Genomic DNA, 13,836 nt, shown 5'->3' with positions numbered 1-13,836 from the left:
CCCTGGGTGGCATGGACACCGAGAATATTCAGGCCGACGCTGTCTCTGTGTCTCTCTGGGCTCTGAGTCGGGGGCAGAGTTTGCCATCGGGAATCACATCTCCTGAGGCTTCCTTAACCAGGCCGAGGTGCCCAGAACCTCCAGTTCTGACCAGCCCCTGTGAGAGGGGGCACTAGAATGCTCTTCTCAGGAAGCACGGTCACTGAAGCCAGGTGGGGGCAGACCCCCCAGCAGCCACTAGGAAGCCAGCACTGCCGGCAACAGAAACAACTGTGCTGCTGGTGGCTTCCGGGTGCCCCCCCACCACCATCAAAGAGCAGAGAGTCTTTATTTACCACCAGTATCACCCCGTGTCTGTCAGGGTGGGCCAGCAGGCAGAGAGGGGAGGTATTTAGCCATTGCCTGCTGGAAACCATGTGAAGGTTAAAGCCCGTGCCTCCCTTGAAATACAGATCCACTGTCCCGGGCTGGGAGCCTGCCTGCCTGTCCTGGGCTGGTCTTTTCCATCGTTTTCCAGATGGGGAGCCTTTGGGTCTCTGGGCCTGGAACGGAAGGATCGAGCCTGGGCAGTGGGGAGGCAACAGGGGATCCTTGACAAGCTCAACTCTTTTGCTCAGGCTCCTGGTCACCAGCCCCAGAACCAGCCGAACAGCAAAGCCCCTGCATCAGTGCTCTCTCATCCAGGATGAGCTCCACTGCCAACCAGTAGGTAAGTCAGCCCCCACTCCAGGGAATACTCCCAGGACCTCCTTTCCAGGAATCCCACTCATCCAGGCCAATCATTCCAGCCCCGGCCCCACCTAATCCGGTCCCTCCACCACAGACTCCGCAGCAACAAGCCTTCCCCCCTGGTGCCCAATCCCATCTCTACCCAACCCTAACCCCTAACCCATCTTTCCAGATCCAATTCTAACAATGAAAATGAAATCGAAAATGTATGGAGTGTTCACCATGTCGCCTGACACTCTTTTATGTACTTCGTGTACTTTTAATTCTCAAAACCACAGCCTTTTACAGAAGAGGAAGCTACAGTTCAGAGAAGGCCTCTGGTTTCCAGTATGACTAACATCACATATCTGGGTAGTACCAAAGATGCGAATCCAACTCCACTTGATTCCAAAACCCACCTACCCCAACTCATTGCACCTCAGTGGGACCCAAGCCTTCCCGCTCCCATCTAACCGTGGCCATCTTGTCGTCCAGCATATTGCTGTTGTTCAGTCGCTAAATTGTGTCCAACTCTTTGCAGCCCCATGGACTGCAGCACGCCAGGCTTCTCTGTCCTTCACCATCCCCCAGAGCTTGCTCAAACTCACGTTCATTGAGTTGGTGAAGCCATCCAACCATCTCATCCTCTTTCGTCCCGTTCTTCTTCCGCCTTCAATCTTTCCCAGCATCAGGGTCTTTTCCAATGCATGCGGCCTGCCATATATTAAGTGCTCAATAATGCTGTTTGAATGAACAAAGGAATGGACCTCATTCAGTCATTGACCAAACACTCACCACCCACCCAGTCCGGCTGAAGGCCCATCTTTGCTGATGACCACTCGGCAGTGTTGGGTGGAGTCCTGGACTGTGAGGGAGGCCCTGTGTTGAACAGCCTCCATCTCTGCCTCAGAAGGGAACATGGTCCAGCACGGTGGCTGAGTGATCCTGAGACTCAAATATGAGAGTCTGCTGAGGTCCACAGTGGGGAGGGAGGGGAAGGAGCTACACTTCCGCCCCTGCAGTTGTGGGGCAATAAGATTCCCCAGGGACGGGACCTGGCGAGGGGAGGGTTCATCAGACTCTCGGCCAGTCCCTCAGCCTCTTGCCCTCCTCCCCCGTGCTGCACACACATGCCAGCTGCTGCTTCTCTACCTGCCTGCCCACCAGCCCAGGAGCCCCTGAGGACCAGCAGCAGGTCTCAGTGTTTCTGGATCCCTATCACCATCTGTCACAGGCCAAGCATAGAGCAGACATCATGGGGCACGTGTTGAATGAGACACTGAAGGAGCCTGGGGGAGAGGCTTGTCCTTGAAGGCTCCCCCATCCAGCTTCTGGAGGTTGCTCTGAGTGGCCAGCTGGTCCTCATGGGGCCTTGACCAAGATGGCCCTGTGGCCTCAGCCTTGGCTCCTGGGTTGCCTCCCAGCATCCCTCCCCCCTTACCTGGGCTTCACTGTTTCAGAGCACATCCCCATCCCAAAGGGGAGGTACCAGGGCGTGACGGCTGTCCGAAACCACCACGGTGTTCTGGTGAGTGTGCGTGGCTAGGGGATGGAGGGCCTCGGGGAGCTGGTGGTGACCCCTGTGGTTGACCCCTGTGGATACTAGTCCTGGCTGGTGTGTTATTCTCAGGGCTGAGCCCAGGTATATCATTGATCAACCCCAGGGCTGATGGCGGCTCTGACCTGGGTACACTGTGTGACGCTGATGCTGGCACTGACTCGTCCTCCCCCTGGGGAGGGGCGAACAGGCTGTTCTGTGGCCCCTGCCTGGTTGAGGCTCTGGGTTCTGGCATGGGAGTGTGGGTGTGGCCTGGGTCAGGGGTGACTCTGGCTTGCCCCTTCTTTGTTCCCCTGTTCTACCAGGTCTGCATTCAAGTGCCAACCCGGCAGCCCCACAGCCTCAGCTCAGAGCTCACAGGCAACTGCAGCCTGCTGACCCCTGACCTCCGTCCCCGGGCCCAGGTCTACTTCTCCAACCTTGGTAAGCACTGGACCTGCGTTGGCCTTGGACAGCTCTGAGGGCTCTCCTGGGGTCTGCAAGAAGAGGCACCAGCCTGCGGTAGATGTGGAGGGACACAGGGGCCTGGAGAGGGCAGGGCAGCCTGGAGAGGGAACCAGGGAAAGCTAAGTGAGGGCTGGCCTGGAGGTGAACCAGGAAGCTGTCTGACTCTGAGCTCTTCCATGTGGACTTTTTAAAGAAAGATTTCTGGATCCCGACGCCCCTGTGGATGCTGAAGCCTGCCCCAGGGACAAAAAAGGCAGCACAGAGAACACAGCCAGGAGGCGACGGGATTTGAAGGTGGAAGAGGAGGAAGAGGAGGAGGAGGCAGCTGGTGAGAAGAGGCAGATCTGGGCTGCTCCCAGAGGCTGTCAGAGCTGACCCCTATGCTGGAGACCTCTAGAGTTGAGGTGTGCCTTTTCCAAGAGGTGGGAGGGGTGGCTGGATTCTGCAGGCTTGACCAGCTCTGTCTCCCCTCATCTGTAGGCCCAGGGAGCAAGGGTGCTGGGAGAGACTCATACAACATCAGAGCCTGAGCAGGTTCTGGCTCTCTCTGCCTCTGAGACAAAGGCTTCACTCTTGGGAGTGGCATCTGAGTCCCCCCCTGAACTGAGCCTTCAGGGCTTGACTGGGCGGGTGCCCTTCAGAGCAGGAAGAGCTGCCCTCACTCCAGACGCCACAGCCACTCCTAACCTGCTCCCCATCTTGGCCCAGGCACTGAGATCGCCATCGTCCTGGATGGCTCAGGAAGCATTGATCCCCCGGACTTCCAGAAAGCCAAAGACTTCATCTACGACATGATGAAGAACTTTTATACGAAGTGCTTTGAGGTGGGCTTCCCTTAGAGCTGGATTCACACAACTTGTGGGTTGTCTACCACCACTGTGAACAAACTGCTTCAAAACATCCACCAAGGATCTGTTCTCCTTCTGTGGGCCAGCCATTCAGGTTGGGCTGAGCTGGGAGGTTCTTCTGCTGTTCTTACCAGGAGTTAATTCCTGCAGATGCAGACACCTGCTTGACTGGACCGTAAATTGCCTTCACTTTTCTGGGCCATTTGTCTCCAACAGCCCAGCCCAACTCTTTCATGGCAAGCACTTTCCAATGCTCTGATTGCATCACATTTCCTGATGTCCATGGGCCAAAGCAAGTCACCACAGCCTATCCTGGAGTCAATGTGGAAGAAGGGGCTACCCAGGGACATAGATTCGGGAGAAGCCCATGATTCCCCAGGAGCCATTGCCATCACACCTTTCTCCACCCTTGCTGGCTTAGAGGTTGCCCTCTGCCTGAGCATCTCCTCCTGCCCAGAGACTAAGAGGAATGAGTGGATTCTTCCACTTCTTCCAGGGGGAGCCATCTAAGGGGTAGGGGTGGCCTTGAGCAGCTCTGCCAAACTCCTCCCTTCTTGGCCCCTGCCCTGCAGTGCAGATTTGCTGTGGTGCAATATGGAGAAGTCATCCAGACCGAGCTTGACCTTCTAGACAGCCAAGACGTTAGAGCCTCCTTGGACAGAGTGAAGAACATCAGTCAAGTGGGAAAAATCACCAAGACTGCCTCTGCCATGCAGCACGTCCTGTGAGTTATCTGTAGACCTACTGGCTGCCAGCCTGTGACCCTGCCCAGAGGCTCTGAGACATCCTGCTTGGAGAAGGTGGCTGGACAGACTATGTAGAGGACAGGGTCAGGGTTCAGGCTCTTCCTTGGCTAAAAGGGGACTGTGAGGTCTTCCAATCCAGCCTTGGCAGATGGATGACACCCCAGGACAGTCCTCCAAAAATTCTTCCAAAGACTACTCCTGTGAGCAGCAGTGGGGCACAGTGCTTACCAGAGGAGTGAGTGGGCAGGCTTCCTGGCTTCAATCCCAGCTCCAGTTTGCACTCGTGAGACTTTGGGCAAGCTGTTTAACTTCTTTGTGTTTCAACTGCCTCACATTAAAATTGAGAATCATAGGGAATTCCCTGGTGGTCCAGTGATTAGGATTCTGCACTTTCACCACTGAAGTCCAGGTTCAATCCCTGTTCAGGGAACTAAAATCCTACAAGCTGCAAGGGGTGGCCAAATAATAATAATTATTATACTTGCCTTATAGGATTTTTGAGGATAAATGGGTTAAAATATGTTCAGTGCTAGGTTTTCTCTGCTGGTTCAGTGGTTAAGACTGTGCACTTCCAATGCAGAGAGCATAGGTTCGATCCTTAGTTGGGGAACTAAGATCCCACAGGGTGCGACCAAAAAATACATATATATGTGGTTCTTACCACAGTGGCTGGCACATACGTGCTATGTAAATCTTAGCCACTGTAATTAATATCATTATTAGTCTGACATACACACAAGGAATAGGCTCCAGTGCTGTCCTCTGGTGTCACCTGTCTGTTGGGAGCAGGTGAGGGGTAAGAACACCTGCGCTGCAGTCTTACCTCCTGTACCTGTGCTGCTGTGTACCCAGAGACATCACCACCCCTCTTTGGGGCTCTGTCCTCCTAGGAGGGCTCCTTTAATCTTCTTTGATTCTAAAGCAAGCCAGTGAATAAAACCTCCCCAGGGCTCAGTCAACCATCTGGCAAAGTTCTCTCTCCCTTTCTCCCTCCCCGACTTAGAGATAACATCTTCACACCAAACCAAGGCTCGAGAGCAAAGGCATCCAAGGTCATGGTGGTGCTCACCGATGGGGAAATCTTCCAGGACCCCCTCAACCTCACGACTGTCATCAATTCCCCAAAGATGCATGGTGTTGAGCGCTTTGCCATTGGGGTAAGAGCCAGGAGCTGGGGGTACCTCGTGACTCTGTACAGCCTGAGGCAGTGAGGAGCCAGGGTTCCTTAAGGGGCATCAGAAAGCAGCTTACTCAAACCCTGCTCTAGTCACAAACACCAACTTCTCTCAGCCCCTGTGTCCCATGCTCCCCACACCCCCAACCCCGCTCAGGGTCTTCCCCCAGATGGCTCACTTCCTACTGGTGGTCACAGCTTACTCTCCCAGAAGTTATGGGGAGAGCACTGGATACCCTGGGAGCCCCCGGGAGGGAAGTTTCCTGGAGGAGCTGATGCAGAGCCGAGTCTCAGAGGACAAGAGGAACCACTGACCTAATGCCCGGGGAAGGGTGGAAGGACTGCAGGCACAGGAAACAGCATGGGCAGGGGTGGGGGGCCCTGGTGTATTCAGGAACATTCAGGTAGAGTGTGGGGAAGCAAGGTACAGGGAAAGAAGGAAGCAGGTGCTGGGGGGCCCTCAAGGCCAGACGGAGGGGCTCAGCTCTCTCCCTGGGCCTTGAGACCCTCACAGTGCTGGCCCACTGACCTGGGGCCTCTGTGCAGGTGGGAGAAGCATTTAATAAAAGTAAAGCATACCATGAGCTGAAGCTGATCGCCTCGGATCCCGATGAGGATCATGCCTTCAAGGTGACCAACTACATGGCTCTGGATGGGCTGCTGAACAAACTGCAGGAGAGCATCATTCGAGTGGAAGGTGAGGCTCCAGGGCCCTGGCCACCCTGTGGCGGCCCCCTCGGCATTCAGCGGGAGGCCCCAGGCCCACCCTCCAGCCCCATCCCCGTCCTCCCTCTGTGTGGCACTCTGGCAACTCCCCTCACCTCTCTGAGCCTCAGCTGTTCCATCTCTAAAAAGGTGACAACTGACAGGGGAAGATGAGGGGAAGGAATAGTTGGGGAATTTGGGATCGTTGGGTACACACAGCTGTATTTAAAATGGATAACCAACAAGGACCTACTTACTGTATAGCACATGGAACTCTGCTCAAAGTTATGTGGTAGCCGGATGGGAGGAGGGTTTGGGGGAGGAGAATGGATACTTGTATATATATAGTTGAGTTCCTCCACTGTCCATCTGAAACTATCACAACGTTGTTAATCGGCCATACTCCAATATAAATCAAAGTGTTAGTCGCTCAGCCGTGTCCGACTCTTTGCGACCCCATGGACTGTAGCCTGCCAGGCTCCTCTGTCCTTGGAATTCTCCAGGCAAGAATACTGGAGTGGGTAGCCATTCCCTTCTCCAGGGGAATCTTCCTGACCCAAGGATTGAACCCAGGTCTACTGCATTGCAGGTAGATTCTTTACCATCTGAGTCACCAGGGAAGCCCCCAATATAAAATAAAAAGTTTAAAAAATCAAAATAAAAAGGTAACAATAGTCCCAGCCATCCTCGGCACTCCCAAGTTCTGTGAAGCTCTGATGAGAAGCTCTTTCTCTTGCTGGAAGAAGAAGGGTGACTGGGGAATGGTTCCTGCTCCCAGGAGCTCACAGATGAGGAGACCGAGGCCCAGGAAGAGGGAGGGAACTGCCCAGCCTACTTTGCTGGCAGCTGTTAAAGCAGGCCCCTCAGTCTCCACCCTGACGTGGTTTTTCCCTTCGCCTCTACTCACGGCGGGCTCACTGGGCTTCTTGGCTTTCAGGCACGGTTGGAGATGCCCTCCACTACCAGCTGGCACAGGTTGGGTTCAGCGCCCAGATCCTGGATAAGGTACGTGGCTGACTGAGCACCAGGAGAGCTCAGCACAGAGGAGGAGCCCCAGGGACTCCTAGGAACTCGGGGTCTCCCCTGCCCCCACCTGGCTTACAGGGTCCTCCTGTAGTGAAGCATCTAAAGGAACCATTCTAGGACAAAAGAAAACACTTCTGTGCACTTACCCTAACCTGGACCTGTGCGGTCGAGGAGAGAGCGACCCTGTTTATAACAGGGAGTCATTCTGTCCTGTGCTCAAGGGTTAAGTGGCTCACTTAACACAGACTGGGAACCCCCAGGCCTGGGTGGGTTTGCCCACCAAGCCGGCTACTTCTCCCCACTGGAGGCCCTGTTCCCCACCGATGGGGTGGGATACAGGCCATGAGGACACGATCCACGAGTCTGGTGGGAGCATGGTTAGCATGTCACTCAGCACAGTGGGCCTTGGGTGCCAGGCCCAGATGTGCAGCCTTGGGGGAGACAAGCCCCATTTTGCTGAGCCATACTTGTTTAATGTGGGCTTCCCAGGTGGCTCAGTGGTAAAGAATCTGCCTCCAGTGCAGGAGACCTGGGTTCAATCCCTGAGTCGGGAAGATCCCATGGAGTAGAAAGTGGCAGCCCACTTCAGTATTCTTGCCTGGGAAATCCCATGGACAGAGGAGCCTGGCGGGCTGCAGTCCATAGGATCGCAGGAAGAGTCTGATGTGACTGAATACACCCGCACGTCCTTTTTACACTCAACGTCTGGGCCCTCCGGGATGGATTTCTGAGCCAGAGGCTGCTGGTACTGGAGGGACAGCTGCCCTGGTGGAGTGCTGGGTACAAGGCCAGAACCCAGTGTTTGCCTCTCACCTTCCTCCTGCGCCTCTGGGCCGGTGGGCACTGATCTCCACCACCTCCTCCCCCAATCCCCTGCAAGGTTTGCTGTGCTGGCAGATAGACCTGCGGTCACCTTGGCTGGCCCTGAGTCCCTCCGGCTCAGATGGCCTCCAACCCTCCTCCCCTGCAGGGGCAGGTGCTGCTCGGAACCGTAGGGGCCTTTGATTGGTCCGGGGGCGCACTGCTCTATGACACACACAGATGTAACGGCATCTTCCTGAACCAGACAGCAGTGGACACCAAGTCTGCGCAGTATGGCTACCTGGGTGAGGGCGGGGTCCGGAGGCCGCCTGGGTGAGGGGCGGGGCCCGGAGGCCGCCTGGGTGAGGGGCGGGGCCCGGAGGCTGCCTGGGTGAGGGCGGGGCCCGGAGGCTACCGGGATGGGGGCGGGGCCTGAGTAGGGACGCAGGCTGTGGTAGGATTCCTAGCTGGAGAGGGCCCTGGTTGTTCATGTGGACTGAGGGATGGACGCTGAGGCTGGTACCAAAGTGCCAGGTCCTGGGCCGCTGCCTAGGGAGGCGGGGCCTCTCCATTAGTAATAGTGGTGAGTGAGCCTTCACTCGGTCCTCAGTCTTCATATACTGCGTATGTGATGAGCGTGGGTGGTGCATGTGTGTGGAGAGCATTTTGAGTGAAGCTGTATGTGTGGTAATGTGTGTATATCACTTCTGTGTGGCGGAGCACATGGGTAAGTGGGAGCCACCACTGATGATTTTTAAGAGGATGAGATAGTGTCTCCAGTTTTGCCCCGCTGCCCAAGCTACTTGGAAGGCCTGACTGGGAAGGTGGAGGAGAAAAGAGTGGCCCGGCGGGAGGTCCTGATCACAATTCCACCACCCCACCTGGCAGGTTACTCGGTGGCCGTGCTGCACAAGGCTCATGGTCTCTCCTATGTGGCGGGGGCCCCAAGGCACAAGCAGCAGGGGGCTGTGTTTGAGCTCCAGAAGGTGGGCAGAGAGACCAACAACTTCATGCCAGTGCTGGAGGGCGAGCAGGTACCTGTTAGAGAAGGAACCCCCCCCACACACCATTATTATAGATGGGGATCCAGAGACCCCGGAGGGAAAGGAGTGGGCTCCAGGGCACACAGCAGGTGGGGGACCGCGTCTGAGCAGAACTCAGCCTTGGCCCCGGCTCTGTGTGCCTGAGTGCCAGCTGGCTTTCCCCATCGTGGGGGATCCAGCCGTTGACCCAGCCTCCAGTGTTATTCCGGTGAACATACTGACCTGGTCTGACCCAAATCTGATGGTCCAGGAAGAACATAAGCAGGGGTCTAGGCTTGCCGAGGGGTCTGGTGGTGGTGGTGGCAGTGGGGGCGGGGGGTCCCTGGCACTCCCCGTGAGCTGCAATTCCCCTGGCCTGTAGTTGGGGTCCTATTTTGGCTCTGAGCTGTGCCCTGTGGACGTCGACATGGATGGCATCACAGACTTGCTGCTGGTGGCGGCCCCATTTTACCACATTCAAGGAGAGGAGGGCAGAGTCTACATGTACCGTGTGAACAAGCAGGTTAGAGATCTCCATCTTCACAAGGTGGCTGAGGCTGTGGCTGCTCAGCCTGGGACTGAGGTGACAGAGGCTGGAGGTGCCCTGGCCCTGCCTGGCACTGGAGGGCGGTGATGGGGAGCTCAGGATGGATGGCAGCCTGGTGGGGCGGCTGCTCCCCTACCCCTCTTTCTTACTTTCCCCACCCCACCATCTCATGTTGATGATGATGACATTCCACATAGCTGCACAGTTGACAAAGCATGTTTTATCTGTAATCTCATTTGTTTCTCATAGTAACTGCGGGAGGTGGCTGTCACTCCCATTTTACAGATGAGGAAGCTGAGGCTCAGTGATGTTTGAGACTTTCCCCGGTTTACAGAGCCAGTGTGTGATGGAGCCAAGCCAAGAAGCCAGGCCTCCTGATTGCCAGTCCAGTACCCCGATTGTGGGAGCGAGGGGCACAGCTCTGGGTCCTGGACTGCAAGGCAGCAGGACCCCAGCTTCATCAGTCACTCACTATGTAAACTTGGGGAGGTCTCTTGCCTTTTCTGGGCCTCAGACTCCCGGCTGGAGAGTCAGAATCAATGAGTCTTTGAGCCTGCCTCCGGGGTGGCAGTGGGGTGAGACCTCGCTGCCTCCCTGTCTTGAGGGCTGAGCTGCCTCTCTGCCTTACAGGATGGCTCCTTCTCCTTGGCACGCAGGCTGAGTGGGCACCCCAGGCTAACTTACGCACGATTTGGCTTTGCCATGGCAACAGTGGGGGATATCAGTCAGGATGGGCTCACAGACGTGGCCATTGGGGCCCCCCTGGAGGACTTTGAGGCAGACAATGGTGCAGGCTTCGGCAGTGTGTACATCTACAATGGACGCTCTACCAACCAGCTGGCTGACCTCTCTGCCACCCAGCCACAGGTGACCTCTTGCCTCTACTCTGGCACTTTGATCTTCCCCAGATATGAGGGCCTGAGACCCGAGCCAGCTCCAGTCCTAAGTGTCAGGCAGGTCCCAGGGGGTTGAGAGGGCCCCTGGGGGACAGAAGTCACTGGGAGGTTCTCACCTCCACATCCTTCCAGTGGGGCTAGAGGTTGTGGCAATATCCATCTTCTTTCCTGACCTATGACTGTCTCCTTCTTTGGCATTCCTGACCTTGGACCTGCCCCAGATCCTCCTTCCTCTTTCTCTGTCCCTTCTCTGGCTCCTGTCCCTACACTGCCCCCCGCCCCACCCCATTGCATAACCCTCACCCCTCTGGACTCCACTGCCAAATTACACACTGTATCTTCTATGGGCACTGCCACCCACCTCCAGCTGCAGTTTCTCTCCAAGCTTCAGTCCTGTGTGTCCAGCGGCTCCTGAACCCCTCCCCTGAATGGCCTCCAGCATCTCACTCCCAGGATGCCCCACTGAAAGCACCCTCTTCCCTGATACCTGCTGCTCCTCTGGGCCCCATCCCTCCACCATTCACAGCAGAAACCTGGGCTAATCATAGACCCCCACCTCAGCCTGTCAGCCTCCATGTCCTAAAGATCTTACCATCTTCCAAATCCAGCCCCTCCTCTCCATCCCCATCACTACACCCTGACTCCTACCTCATCTTCCACCCTGTGTCTGCAATGGGGTTCTGAAGTGTAATTCTGTAGACACACCCCAGCCCCGCATCAGGCCTCCGGCACCCAGTCTCCCCTTTCCCACTGCACTGACCCCTGACTGTTTCCCCACCCCCTGTTCTCCTTACCTTCTCGGTCAAGCCCCACCCCCTTCAAGCCTCTGTTCCAATGCCATTTCCCCTGGGAGAACCTTACTTTTTCTTTCCAGTGCCTCAGTGTCCCTGGAGTGGACCAATCTGTTGACTGAATAGAACTGAAAGGAAACCCCTTCCCTCTCCGACATCCTGTGTTTCTCCCCCACAGAGGATCAGAGCCTCGGCAGTGGCCCCAGGACTCCAGTACTTCGGCACCTCGGTGGCCGGTGGCTTAGATTTCAACGGCGATGGCCTTGCTGACATCACCGTGGGTGCGCTGGGCCGGGCGGCTGTACTCCGGTAGGGCTCTGCCCTGCCTTCTGAGCAGCTTCACCCCCTTGCCCTACCCTAAATGACCCCAAGAAGACACCAGGCACTGATGGGAGGGAGGGAGTGCCCTGTTTAAGAGCATTGGTTCTGTTGAACTGGGTTTGAATCTAAGCTTGTACTTAAGTGTGTCCTTGGGCAGAATCTCTAAGTTCCAGTTTTCTCATCTATAAATGTGAATAACAATGCACCTACTTCACAGTAGCCCCTAGTCTCTATTACCTTATCCTATTTTATTTTTAACATACCTTTTCCGGCACAGAGGATTTTCCTGTTTTTTCATGTTTATTTGATAGTTGTCTGTTTTCCCACTAGAGCAAGGCTTGTCTCTTTCTCTGCTATATTCTGAGGACTCAGAAGGAGCACTTGGCATATGAGAGATGTTCAGTAAATATTCACTGAATGAATGAGAGAGCCAGACACTAATCCAGAAGTCCTGTGGTCACTTCTCATATGCCCCTTTGCTGTCTTACTTAGCTCAAGACCAGTACTCTTGCCTGGAAAATCCCATGGACGCAGAAGCCTGGTAGGCTGCAGTCCATGGGGTTGCTAAGGGTCGGACACGACTTCACTTTCACTTTCACTTTAGCTCAAGACCTGTGGTTCATCTGAAGGTGTCCATGAACTTCACTCCCAAGGCGCTGCCCATTGGCTTCAGCAGCAGCGTGAATGTGTGTTTGTGTTTTGAAATCAACTCCACAACCCTAGCTGCCGAATCAGGTAACAGGCAGCCTAGCTGATCTTTCCAGTGCTCTGGTCACTCTTTGTTGGCTTCAGTGGGGGCGGGGACAGAGAAAGAGGGCTGGGTGGGGGTGGGGTGTTATGAAATCCCTCTATTAGATTTTAGTTCCTTTGACCTGTTGTTGCTGTCCAGTCGCTAAGTTGTATCTGACTCTTTTTGACCCCATGGGCTGCAGCACGCCAGGCTTCCCTGTCCTTCACCATCTCCTGGAGTTTGCTCAGATTCATGTCCATTGAGTCGGTGATGCTATCTAATCATCTCATCCACTGCTGCCCTTTTCTTCTCCTGCCCTCAGTCTTTCCTGGCATCAGGGTCTTTTCCAATGAGTCAGTCTTTCGCATCAGGTGGCCAAAGTATTGGTGCTTCAGCTTCAACGTCAGTCTTTCCAATGAGTATTCAGGGTTGATTTCCTTTAGGATTGACTGGTTTGATCTCCTTGCAGTCCAAGGGACTCTCAAGAGTCTCTTCCAACACCACATTTTGAAAGTTTCAGTTCTTTGGTGTTCCTTTGACTTTAGGTTCAGTTTAATGGGAACCGCCCCAGAAAAGGGTGACCTGCTGTTAAGTCCACATTCTGAAGAAGTCTTTCTGACCCTCTTGGGAAGGGGGCATTGGATCCCGTCCTTGGGTTGAAGGGTTGGGTTTCTGAAAGAAAACTTGGAAAAAGGCAGGCCCTTCTCCATCTCCAGCTGCTGTGCCCACGCCTGTGTGTGTGTAGGTGCCTCTCCTCTTTCTCTCTGATTACATCTTCTTCCCTTCCCTCCCTCTGCCTTCTCCCCAGTTTAGGGGGATTGGATAATCTGCTGGAGGCCTGGCTTCCCTTCCCACCCTCTTACCTGGTGCTGGCTGGGAGACCTTCTGGAAGGCAGAGGGTAGGCATGACTTTCACAACCCAGGTACTTACTGCCAACCCAAGAGGTCTCCTCCAGCACAAACCCTCAGCAACAGTCCCCAGGGCTTCGTCTCTCAGTCACCATCCCTGAGAAGTCGTTCTACTTCCTGCAGGTCAGAAAGCGGGCTCCCAGGTGGCCTGGCTTTACCGTAGGAGTCCAGGATCAAGTCTGGTCATTAGAGAAGGGCAGCCCTGTCGTTTCCAGCTGTACAGGCTGGAAGGTTTGGGCCACAGAGCCTGAACCGCATCTGCTGGGTGGTCATGTGACACTGGGCAGGTGTCCTTCACTCTCCGTGCCTGGTATTTTGTTTTGTTTGATATTTATTTATTTTATGTATTTTTGGCTGTGCTGGGTTTTTGTTGCTGTGCGGGCTTTCTCTAGTTGCAGCGAGTGGGGGCTATTCTGTAGTTGTGGTGTGTGGCCTTCTCACTGTGGTGGCTTCTCCTGTTGCAGAGCACAGGCTTTAGGGCACTCAGACCTGGCTCAATAGTTGTACCACACAGGCTTAGTTGCTCCACAGCATGTGGGATCTTCCTGGACCAGGGATTGAACCCGTCTCCTGCATTGGCAGGCAGATTCTCTACTACTGAGCCACC

At 55.1% G+C, this 13,836-nt stretch overlaps 1 protein-coding gene across 1 annotated transcript in view; it reads left to right on the top strand.

Moving 5' to 3' along the window:
• ITGAE (integrin subunit alpha E) overlaps positions 1-13,836 on the top strand; it is a 63,360-nt gene that overhangs the window by 23,669 nt on the left and 25,855 nt on the right. Inside the window, exons 3-17 of the mRNA XM_027516576.1 lie at positions 618-709; positions 2,169-2,236; positions 2,572-2,689; positions 2,907-3,041; positions 3,422-3,537; positions 4,134-4,285; positions 5,311-5,464; positions 6,028-6,178; positions 7,124-7,191; positions 8,183-8,318; positions 8,902-9,047; positions 9,418-9,558; positions 10,213-10,449; positions 11,448-11,578; positions 12,195-12,325. Coding sequence (XP_027372377.1) covers positions 618-709; positions 2,169-2,236; positions 2,572-2,689; positions 2,907-3,041; positions 3,422-3,537; positions 4,134-4,285; positions 5,311-5,464; positions 6,028-6,178; positions 7,124-7,191; positions 8,183-8,318; positions 8,902-9,047; positions 9,418-9,558; positions 10,213-10,449; positions 11,448-11,578; positions 12,195-12,325 — 1,976 coding nt within the window. The remainder of the gene's footprint in view (positions 1-617; positions 710-2,168; positions 2,237-2,571; positions 2,690-2,906; positions 3,042-3,421; positions 3,538-4,133; positions 4,286-5,310; positions 5,465-6,027; positions 6,179-7,123; positions 7,192-8,182; positions 8,319-8,901; positions 9,048-9,417; positions 9,559-10,212; positions 10,450-11,447; positions 11,579-12,194; positions 12,326-13,836) is intronic.

The sequence above is a fragment of the Bos indicus x Bos taurus genome, chromosome 19 (assembly GCF_003369695.1).
Source record: "Bos indicus x Bos taurus breed Angus x Brahman F1 hybrid chromosome 19, Bos_hybrid_MaternalHap_v2.0, whole genome shotgun sequence".
NCBI classification, from domain to species: domain Eukaryota; kingdom Metazoa; phylum Chordata; class Mammalia; order Artiodactyla; family Bovidae; genus Bos; species Bos indicus x Bos taurus.
The sequence above is the reverse complement of the archived record's forward strand: the minus strand, read 5'-3'. Positions and strand labels throughout refer to the sequence as shown.